The 12,325-nt window shown below is 35.4% G+C and overlaps 1 protein-coding gene across 1 annotated transcript in view; it reads right to left on the bottom strand.

Annotated features, from left to right (window-relative positions):
• The window catches only part of ZNF510 (zinc finger protein 510), a 67,804-nt gene that overhangs the window by 46,784 nt on the left and 8,695 nt on the right, over positions 1–12,325 (bottom strand). Inside the window, exons 3-4 of the mRNA XM_089913007.1 lie at positions 2,059–2,185; positions 1,687–1,782 (exon numbers count right to left, since the gene is read on the bottom strand). Coding sequence (XP_089769133.1) covers positions 1,687–1,782; positions 2,059–2,185 — 223 coding nt within the window. The remainder of the gene's footprint in view (positions 1–1,686; positions 1,783–2,058; positions 2,186–12,325) is intronic.

Raw genomic sequence — 12,325 nt, 5'->3', positions numbered from 1 at the left:
TTAAGTAGAGTAACAAGAAAATTAGGAGATAATAAGCATTGATAGGCTAGGCCCAACAGGAGAATGGTTTGGTTTGAGGAAGTAAATTACAGTAGGGGTCCAACATTATCTAGGCTCTACTGGTAGAATCCTCAAGAGTCTTCATACTTCAATTTGATATCATTCCTTATTTCCATTCAGTCTTTCAAAATCAAATTAAATTGATAGCACCAACCTCCTCATGATTAAATGAAGAAGTTTATAGCTCAGGATAAAATCCATCTTGCAGCTGTGAGTCATAGAAATACAAACAAGTATAAGACTGATAAAAGGAAAATCAATTCTTGTAATTAAATTAGATTCACTGCTCAATTCTGGCTGTGATACCTTTGACTTATATCATCTAACAAAAGTGCAGATAAGTGAACCTGATCACTTCATTCTAAATTTCCACATTTCAGTTTGATATGAGGGGTGCAATTTTAAATGAGGTATCATGGAAGACCTTACTGCAAAGATCCAAATTCCTTATGCATTCTAGATGCCCATCCTTTCTGGCTTATATGAACTGTGAATACTATTTTACTTTTGGTTCATCTTGTAACTTTCTGTTAAGCATGAAACATAATTTATATTTGCATAAAACTTATATGTGCAATTTAACAGTATAGAGTGAACACTCATCGAATTAGAAACCATGTCAAGAAACAGAACATAAATGGCTCTGCAAAAATCCCTGCCTGGTAACAACTTCCTCATGCTTAAGAGTTCATCACTCTCCTGATATTTACCTCCTTGATTTTCTTTGTAGTTTTACCACCTATATATTAATTCCTAAAAATGTAATTGAGTTTTGCTTGTTTCTGACATTTACATAAATGTAACCATACATGCATATTTATACTTTTTAATATTATGTTTGCAATCATTGTATAAGATTTCATATAGCTGTATAATTCTCCCTTAAGAAATACTATTCCTTTATTCTGTTGCTGATGAGCCCAATTTTGGCAAAAATAACCAATATTGCCATAAATATTGTTTTATTCATTCTAGAGAATACAATCATGCCTTTTTATAGGGTATACAGTTGGGAAAATGATTACTTGGTTACAGGTATGTAAAACTTTAACTATTTGATAACATCTTCCTGATTTCATAGTGGTTTTATCAGTTTACATTTTCAGTCAATAAATAAGGGTCTTTAATATTTTACATCTTCCCCATGACTTGCCATTGCCAGATTTGTTAATCTCATTTCATGCTATACATATTACTTACCTCACCTTATACTCTATTTTGCATTCTGTGAAAAGTAATGAGATTGAACACATTTTCAAAGATTTAACAGCTGTTTGAAAGCTCCTATGTATAAAGTCTTTCACCTAAACTGAGTTGCTATGCTTTCCTATTTAGACTTGCAGAAGTTTTTACATTTTCAGGATGCTTATCCTTTCTAGGTTACTTGTATTGTATATCTATTCTGCTACTCTGTGGCCTGTCTCTTCATCCTTTTAATGGTATCATTTATGAACAAAATTCTCAATTTTAATGTAGTCAAGTTTATTAATCATTCTCTTTTGACTGGTGTTTTTTGTGCCTTTGGGACTTATAAGAAAAGTCTTGAAATATGAAGGTGTTCACTGCAAAACTGACCTTCTGGAGTCTAACTACCCCACAGAATTCTATTAGTGCTCAGTAACTCACCTTTATGGCTCTGGTTTGAGAATTCTTCCTCTAAGAACCAAGGCTCTTCTCCTTGCTCCAATTTGAAGATCACCTCTGGTTTGAAAATGCAGTTCCCTGTAAACAGGCAACAACTGAGTACTTAGGCCAGATGATGAGCTTTTTAGTCTCCAGAAGTGGAAAAAGCTTCAGGAACAGCATCCTGAAGGCCCTCAGCTAAATTTATCATTGGCAGTTGGCAACGGCAGTCAAACACTTTCTATTCCTCAGTAGGGCTTGGTCACATAAAAAGCCTAAATGACATTAAAATCTAAAGTATTCATGTGACTGATGCATAAAAAGAAAATGCCTTCTGTATGGAGTTATGAGGGTAAGTTATGCTTATATGCTCACCCACTGAGACTAGGTTGTTGTAGTTCTCTAGCATCACATCTCTGTAGAGGGTTTTCTGAATAGGACCCATTTGCTGCCACTCCTCCTGGGTGAGTTCGACAGTTACGTCCTTGAATGACACTGATGCCTGCAAGAGTACATTTCTGTTTAATCTGGGTTTAGAATTAGATGACATAGGAAATACGCATGAAAACAGTTCTTACGTTTACCGTAAAGAGCTGAAACAAATGAATATAAAGGATGCCTATTTTGGATCTAATTTTAGCTTATACTTTGGAGGTGCTCAATTAGTAAAAATATTAATAACTTAATTTGTATGTATTTATGAGTTATATACTTGTACTCTCAATAAGTATATTAGTAAAACTTTTGTCTTTTATTTTTTAGCAAAAAAAATATAAATACACTTCCTACAATTTTCATCCCACTCTACTACCCTGGGCATGCTCCAGTGAAGCGGTCAGCAAATTATGACCTGTGGCCAAATCCAGCTTGCCACTTTTTAAAATAAAAGTTTTATTGGGACACAGCAACCCCCCTACCCCCAATAATTTTGTATTGTCTATGGTTGCTTTTATGCAAAAACAAGCAGAGCCTAGCAGTTTTATCAGAGACTTTATGACTACCAAAACTGAAAATATTTACTACCTGACACATTACAGAAAAAATTTGCCAACCTCTGGACTAACAAATACAATTAAAGGAAAGACTGACAGCATAAAAATAACAAAGAAAACACAATTTACAGAGGCAGATGTATGAAGATTGAAAGGAAAAGGATGCAAAAAGATATATACATAATCACTAACCAAAAGAAAATTGATATGGTTATATTAACATGAAAAGCAATAGACCTGAATGTAAGAAAGTATGAAATATATATATATATATATATATATATATATACACACATACACATATATATAATGATAAAATGATTCTTTTAACAGAAGGTGTAACATAAATTGATATGCTTCCAAATACAGCATATCAACACAGCTTCCAAATACAGTCAATTCTCATTATTCAGATTTCTGTATTTGCAAATTCACCTACTCACTAAAATTTACTTTTAACTTCCAAATCAGTACTTGTGATTTTGCATTCATTTGCAGCCATTCACAGAATGATAAAAAATTTGCCCAATACACGTTTTCCCAGCTGAATCTGAACAAGATAATGCCTTGCCTTCTTGTTTCAGCTGTTGTACAGTAATCATATCCTTTTTGTAGTCTATTTAGCACTTTTTTTCATTTTTGTGCTATTTCTTGGTGGTTTCACATTTTAGAATGGCCCCATTGTGTAGTACAGAAGTGCTATCTAGGGACTTCCCTGGTGGCACAGTGGTTAAGAATCTGCCTGCCAATGCAGGGGACACGGGTTCGAGCCCTGGTCCGGGATGATCCCACATGCCATGGAGCAACTAAGCCCATGCGCCACAACTACTGAGCCTGCGCTCTAGAGCCCGTGAGCCACAACTACTAAGCCCGCGTGCTGCAACTAATGAAGCCCACGTGCCTAGAGCTCATCCTCCGCACAAGAGAAGCCACCCCAATGAGAAGCCTGTGCACTGCAATGAAGAGCAGCCCCTGCTTGCCGCAACTAGAGAAAGCCCGCTCACAGCAACAAAGACCCAATGCAGCCAAAAATAAATAAAAATAAATTTATAAAATTCCATATTTAAAAAAAAAAAAGAAAAAGAAGTGCTATCTAGTGTCCCTAAGTGCAAAAAAGTTGTGATATGCCTTATGCAGAAAACAAGAATGTTTAATAGGCTGTGTTCAAGCATTAATTACGGTGCTGTTGGCTGTTAGTTCATGTTCATGAATCAACAATATTACTAAATAAGATGTTCTTAAACAGAAACACACATAACCAGGTTACATATTGATTGGCTAACCAAAACGTTGTGACCAGGAGCTTGCAGGAACCTAATCCTGTATTTCCCCTGGGAGCAATGATTCAGTATTTGCTAATTCAGTGTTCATGGCCACTTTACAGAACATAACTACAGAGAACAATGAGTATTACTGTATATTGTATATATATAAACAATAGTTGAGAGAAATTAGATATACAGACACACAATTATAATTAGTGTTTTTAATACAACTCTCTCAGTAACTCACAGGACAAGCAGACTGAAAAACCAATAGAGATTTAGAACAGGGGTCAGAAAATTATGGGCCAAAGACCAAATCTGGCACACTACCTGTTTTTTTGAAAATAAAATTTTATTAGAACACAGCTCATGTTCATTTGTTTGTGTATTATCTATGGCTGCTATAAGACTAAAACTGTAGAGTTTAGTAGTTCCAAGAGAGACCATATCTCCCACAAAGCCTACTATCTGACATTTACCAAAAAAGTTTGCTGACCACTGATACAGAAGACTGAAATGACATAATTACCCAACTTGACTAACTGAAATATAAAGCATAATCTGATCATAACATAAATTATTTTCTGCTACACTTTGCATATTATAAAACAAAAACAGTAAGTCTCACCAAATTAGAAAAAATTACAATCATACAGTGCGGCTTTAGATTTTAGCTCAAAGATGTAGAAAGCTGAAAAGAGCAATACTAACATCTTACAAGAACAAAGCTTGGTGAACTGAAAATTAATGTATTTTTGAACTCATTAGAAAAATGAAATTGCATGGCAAACAATCTGAAATCAGGAGAGATAGGTACCTGTAGGGAGAATCAGGACCCATTCATTTGCTTACTGAACCATATGCTAAACTCCATATAAGAAGATAGGAAACTTAAGCTATAAAAACCACATGTATGCAAATGTGAAGAGTGTGAAGTCCCTACGGAGATGGTATGTGTCACAGACATAGGGTAATTTCTACCTTCTTTGTGAGATTTTCTCAAGGAAGCCAATCTGTCATAGAGAGGATTGGGGGAGAATTCAGAAGAAGCCCCTTTCTGTCCCATGTGGTGATGGCTAGTGTAGAGGAAGAACAGTCAGTGCTTAAATCCACTCAGACTCATGCATATCTCCACTAAAGAATACTTAATCTGTAAGGGGAAAGTCATCAGAACACATAATGTGATTGGTGGGATCTCACTGCAGTAGGAAGAGAGCAGTAGCAGACACTACCAAAAATGCTGCCTAGACCTATCTGTCCTACCTCTTCTAAGTAATAAAATGCTGAGACCCAAGTTCTCAGTACCTAAGACTGAGGTTCCATTAGAAGGTAAACCCCATTCCCAGAGAACTGGCATTATTTGGCCTGTCCGGTGGTTTCCTAGACCACCCCCTTCACTTGATATGACTCAAAGCTGTAAATAACATTTTCCCTGGGGACAAGACATTACTTTTTTTAAAAAATCATGGGATATTGTTTACCATCATGGCTACTTGACTACTACAGGCAGTTTTTAACAGCTAAGGGAAACAACAGTATTACTAAAAAGCTTAAAGGGAAAAGCTGGAGAATGAGATATCCAGAAGGGGCTTTGAAAAGCTCAGGTATATTCCTGATGATCTAAAAGGTGACACACAATCCCTGGGCTGTGTTCACATTCAGGAAAGACCTGAGAAGGTGCTAAACCCTTGCCTCTCACTAACCTTGAGGCTCTATGAAAAAAAAGTGAAGGCTAATGTGGAGTAATAAAATGCTGGGCTAATTGTTGAAGGCATGCCCCAACATACACACAGAGTAACTTAGCAAATATTGGGAGCCTTATTGGTTACAGGTATTTAAGGAAATCATTGTCCAATTACTAGCTGGCTATTTAATTAATAGAGCAGTGACTTCAGTTGGCCACACAGGACAAAGAATACAGATTCTACAGAATTAGTTCAAAAGAGTCACTAGACAAATACATAACAACAGCTGCAGTTGTTGAGATTCTGCTTACACATTACACATATTTTAAATGTCCAGTTTTCAAAAAAAATTTGAGATGTAAACAGATGAGAAACTATTACTCATATATAGGAAAACAAACAGACACATATGAAACAGTGTAAAATCTGTCTCTGAGTAAGTCCAGACATTGGACTTACTAGACCAAGACTTTTCATCAGCTGTTTTAAATATGTACCAAGTACTAAAGGAAACCACATCAAAAGAACAAAAAAAAGTATGGAAACAATGCCTCATCAAATAAAGAATATCAATAAAGAGACAGAAAGTATACATATATTGAAAAAGCAAACTCAAATTCTGGAGTAGAAAGTACAATAATTGAAGTGAATAAGTCCCTAGAGGGCTCAAGAGCTGAATAGGCAGAAAAACCAGCCAATTTGAATATAAATCTATTGAGATGACCCAACCTGAGAATATACAGTAAAAATAATGAAGGAAAATGAACAAAAAGTCTCAGTGATTTGTGGGTCACAATCAAACATAGCAACATTCACATACCAGAAGTAGGGGAGAAGAGAGGAAAAAGAGCCGAAAAACAAAGAATAAAACTTGAAAGCAGCAAGAGAGAGGTGACTCATTGCCTCCAAAGGGTCTCAAATAAGATTAATAGCTGATTTCTCATTAGAAACCAGGGAAACCATTAGGCAGTTGTATGACATATTTAAAGTACCAAAGGGAAAGACTGTCAACCAAGACTTGAATATTCGGCAAAACCATCCTGCAAAAACGAAGAAGAAATTATGACACTCCTAGGTAAATAAGGATTGGGAAAATGTCATTAGTATACCTGCTGTATAAGAAATATTAATAAGGGAGTCATTCAGGCTATAATGAGAGTACACTAGACAATAACTCAAAAATCCATATGAAGAAATAAAGAAAACTATGTAGGTAAAAGTAACTACACAGGTAAAAATATAAAAGACACTATAAATGTATTTTTTTGTATTTATTTTTCTCCTGTATGATTTCAAGACCACTACATGAGGCAGTAATTAGAAATTGCTACTAGAATACACACATGTATAAAGTTGTTAATTTAGATGACAATAACAGCATAAAGGAGTGAGGAGGGTGTGAAGCTATAGAAGACCAAAGTTTTAGTATACTATTGAAATTAAGTTTGTATTCATCTGAACAATACTGTTATAGTTGTTAATTGTAATCAACAAGGTAACCACTAATAACTGGGAAAAAATGTAGTAAAGGCACAACAAGGTAACTGAAATGGTATACTAGGAAATATTGACTTAACACAAAAGAAAGCAAAAATTGTGAAGTAGAAAAACAAAATGGACATACTCAGAGCAAATGTCTAAATAGAAGACAAATGCTTCTTACATTAAATGTTAATGGTTAAATATCTGAATTAAAAGGCAGAGACAGAATGGATTGAAAAAATATGATCCAATTATATTCTGTCTACAAGTAACACTTCACATTCAAAGACACAACAGTTTGAAAGTAAAAGACTAATACAAGATATATCATGTAAACAGTAACCAAAATAGACCTGGATTGCCTATACTAGGATTAGACAAAACAGACTTTAACTCATTACTGACTGGGGGATTTTTGCAAAAACTAATGCCTGTGGCTGGCAATTTTTATTTCGGCTGGCCAAAAATTAATTCTGTTATTTCACTGACACTTTGCAGGTTATTACATTTAATAGTTACACCTGACACACCTGTAAAGACTTCTAATTTTTGTGAAATGTTGTCTTCAGTCCACTCTTCTGTAGAAGCAAAGGAGCAAGTTCCAGCACCTTGAGTTTCATTTTCACTTTCCATATCAGAATCAATGATTCTGTTGGTCTAATATTCAAATCATCTGAATCAGAACTATATTCTGAAGAACTATCATCTTCTGAGAGACTAGTATATATGTCGCTTGGACAATCAGAGAAAGTATCTGCATAAAATTCACCAAAAATTTCTTCTTCACTCAAAATTTCATGATGTGTCATTTTTGAAAATTTTACGTTTATAATATACACAAGGTTGGAACAAAAAAGCTAACGGAGCAAAATGTGAATGATAATGACAATCATAAGTTGTATAATGAACTCTTGATCAATTTTAAGGTCTAACAACTTCACACAGTGATGTTAATTTTATCACTCTCTACAAACATATTGATCCGTCTCCAGTCAATAACATTTGGGTAACAAAAGACTAAGTATTAATATATCTCTGGTCAATAATGTGTTAAGACAAAAAAAAAAAGAGAGAGAGAGAGAGAGAGAGAGAGAGAAAGGACATTTTACAATGGTAAAAGGGTCAATAGGGCTTCCCTGGTGGCGCAGCGGTTGGGAGTCCGCCTGCCGATGTAGGGGACTCGGGTTCGTGCCCCGGTCCGGGAGGATCCCACATGCCGCGGAGCGGCTGGGCCCCGGAGCCATGGCCGCTGAGCCTACGCATCCGGAGCCTGTGCTCCGCAGCGGGAGAGGCCACAGCGGTGAGAGGGCCGCGTACCGCAAAAAAAAAAAAAAAAAAAAAGGTCAATAAATCAAGAAAACAAAATAGTTATAAACATACATGTACCTAACAACAGAACTTCCATTGGCAAAAACTGACAGAACTGACAAGATAAACATTTCAACAATAATAGTTGGAGATTTTATTGCCCCACTTTCATAATGGATTGAACTACTAGACAAAAGATCAGTATTGGAAGAACACACTTGAACAAAGCTGTGAACTGTAGCTCACAGATATCTACAGAAACACTCAGGCCAACACCAGAAGCATACACGTTCTTCAGTAAACATGGAACATTCTCTGGTATAGACCATATGTTAGGCCATGAAACAAGTCTCAATATATTTTAAAGGTTAAAATCATACGAAGTACCTTCTATGACCAAAATATAATGAAACCAGAAATCAGTAAGAAAAGGAAAACTGGAAAATTCAAAAATATGTGGAAATAAAACTACACACTCTTAAAAAATCCAAAAGATCAAAGAATAAATCAAAGGGAATCGAAGGGAAGTTAGAAAATATTTTGAGATAACAAAACAAAAACACAACATACCAAAACTTATGAGATGCAACTAAAACAGTGCTTAGAGGGACATTTACAGCTATAACACCTACATTAAAAAAAGATCTCAAATCAATGACCTAACTGTATATCCTAAGGAACTAGAAAAATAAATGTGAACTAAACCCAAAACTAGCAGAAGGACGGAAATAATGAAGATTAAAGCAGAGAAAAACCAAATAAAGAATAAAAAACAATATAATCAACTGAATGTTGGTTCATGGAAAAGATCAACAGAATTAATGAACCTTTAGGCAGACTAACGAAGAAAAAAGAAGACTCTAATTTACTAAAATTGGTAATGAAAATGGGGCCATTATTACCGACTTTACAGAAATAAAAATGACTATTAGAGAGCACTATAAAAAACTGTACACCAACAAACTAGATAACCTAGATGAAAAGGACAAATTCTTAGAAACATACAAACTATGAAAACTGAGTCAAACAGAAATGGAAAATCTGAAGAGTTCCATGTAAGGAGACTGAATTAGTAGTTAAAAACCTCCCAACAAAGAAAAGCTTAGGACCAGTTGGATTCACTGGTGAATTTTACCAAACATTTAAGAATGAACACAAACCCTTCTCTAACTCACTCCAAAATAGAAGAGGGAACACTTCCTAACTCATTCTATGAGTTACTTTTAACCAAAGTCAGACAAAGAAATCACAAGACTAAAGATCAATATTCCTTAGAAATATAGATGCAAATCTCCTCAGCAAAATACAAGCAAACCAAACCTAGCAGTATATTAAAATGATTATACACCATGACCAAGTAGGATTTATCCCAGGAATGTAAGAGTGGCTCACCAAAGGAAAATCAATCAATGTAACAGCACAGTAATAGAATGAAGGAAATAAACCACATGATCATCTCAATTGATGCAGAGAAAGTATTTGACAAAATCCAACACGAATGATAAAAACACTCAACAAACTAGGAATAAAAGAGAACTTCCTCAACACAATAAAAAGCACTTTTGACAAATCCCAGCTAACGTCATACACAATGCTAAAATAAATGACAGGAAGTTTTCCTCCAAAGTTCAGGAATAAGACAAGGATGTCCACTGTAACCAATTCTATCATTGTACTGGAAGTTCTAGCCAGAGCAAATGAGCAAGAAAAAAGATAAAAGTGGAAAGGAAAAAAGTAAAACCACCTCTAGTCAGACTACAAAATCTAATATATAAATATATATAACACATAAACACTAAATCTACAAAAAGTTATTGCTAATAAACAAACTCAGCAAATTTTCAGGATTCAAGATCAACACACAAACATTTGTATTTCTAAACACTAGCAATGAGCAATAAAAAAATTAAGAAAACAATTCCATTTAGAATAGAATAAAAAGTAAATACTAAGCATAAATTTAACCAAGAAGGTGCATGATACATGAAAGGGATTGTACTTCAGACCCAGGTGTGAGACATCCCAGGAATGCAAGATTGGTTAAACACTGATAATTCAATCAGTATAATCCGCCCCTTTAACAGAATAAATAAATAAAATTATACTGTTATCTCACCAGGTGCACAAAAAGCATTTGACCAAATTTAATACCTCTGTGTAATAAAAATTCTCAGCAAACTAAAAACAGAGAGAGCTTCCTCATTCTAATGAAGGGCATGTACAAAAACTCTAAAGTTAAAACCACACTCAGTGGTGAAATATTAAGTATTTTCCCCCTCATGTGAGGTAGAAGAAAAAGATTTCTATTATCATCATTTGTATTCAACATGGTACTAGAAGAATAAAAAGAAATTAAAGACATAAAGATTGAAAAGGAAGAAGTAAAATTTTCTTTATTTGCAAAAGACATGATGTGCATTTAAAATTCAAAAGAATCTACCAAAATAAGCTATTAGAATAAGCGAATTTAACAAAATAGCTAGATATAAGATCAATATTTAAAAATCCATTGTATTTTGATAAATCAACAACTAAAAATGAAATTTAAAAATATTTACAGGGCTTCCCTGGTGGCACAGTGGTTGAGAGTCCGCCTGCTGATGCAGGGAACACGGGTTTGTGCCCTGGTTCGGGAAGATCCCACATGCCGCGGAGCGGCTGGGCCCATGAGCCATGGCCGCTGAGCCTGCACGTCCCGAGCCTGTGTTCCGCAACAGGAGAGGCCACAACAGTGAGAGGCCCGCGTACCGCAAAAAAAAAAAAAAATTTACAATATCAAAATAGATCAAATACATAGGAGTAAATCTAATGAAATGTCAGACTTCACCCCTACTCTTAAAAAACCCCAGCAGGGGCTTCCCTAGTGGTGCAGTGGTTGAGAGTCCGCCTGCCGATGCAGGGGACACGGGTTCGTGCCCCGGTCTGGGAAGATCCCATGTGCCGCAGAGTGGCTGGGCCCATGAGCCATGGCCGCTGAGCCTGCGCGCCCGGAGCCTGTGCTCCGCAACGGGAGAGGCCACAGCAGTGAGAGGCCCGCGTACCGCAAAACAAAACAAAACAAAACAAAACAAAAAAACAGCAGGATTTTCAGTGGAAACGAAATTTCTATGAAAACACATAGGATCAAAATTAGCCAATAAGTTTTTTAAGAAGTAAAACTTTAAGGCCTACCCGATTTCATGACTTACTGAAATACAACAGTAATTATGACAGTGAAGTACTAGTAAAAAGAGAAATAACTGGATCAAAGGAAGAGAATACAGTCTAGATATAGACCACTTGACTGGTTCACTTGATTAAACAACAGAGGCCCTGCTGCAATTCAGTGGACAGAGGATGGTCTTTTCAACAAATGGTGCTAGGGCAACTGGATATCCATATGGAAATATGAACCTTGACACTTACCTTGTGCCATACACAAAAGTAATTCCAGGTGAATCAAGCTCAAATAATCAAGCATCCACTAACAACACAGGAGAATATCTTCATGATCTCAGAGTAGGGAAAGATCTTTCAAACACGACACACAAAGAACTACCATTAAAGAAACACTGATACTGAACTTTATGAAATTTCATAACTTAGTTCATCAAAAGACACTAGAAATAGTCAAGTCACAGAATGCAAAAACATTAGCAATACGTACATCTGGCAAATGACCTGTATTGATAATATAGACATAACTCCTACTAATCAATAAAAGCAAATAATTCAATTAAAATAGAGAACTGAACAGTTACTTTACATAAAAGATATCTACATGGCCAAAACACAAATAATGGTGCTCAATGCTAGTATTTATCACAGAAAGCAAATTATAAATTTAAATGAGAGACCACTACACACGGCTAGAATCAAAAAGGCTAACAATAGTGAGAATTTGGTACAGACAGAAGTATAAATTGGTTCA

Source organism: Delphinapterus leucas, chromosome 6 (genome assembly GCF_059928025.1).
Source record: "Delphinapterus leucas isolate spDelLeu-1000000601 "Yukka" chromosome 6, BTC_Dleu_Yukka2, whole genome shotgun sequence".
In the NCBI taxonomy this organism is placed as follows: domain Eukaryota; kingdom Metazoa; phylum Chordata; class Mammalia; order Artiodactyla; family Monodontidae; genus Delphinapterus; species Delphinapterus leucas.
The sequence above is the reverse complement of the archived record's forward strand: the minus strand, read 5'-3'. Positions and strand labels throughout refer to the sequence as shown.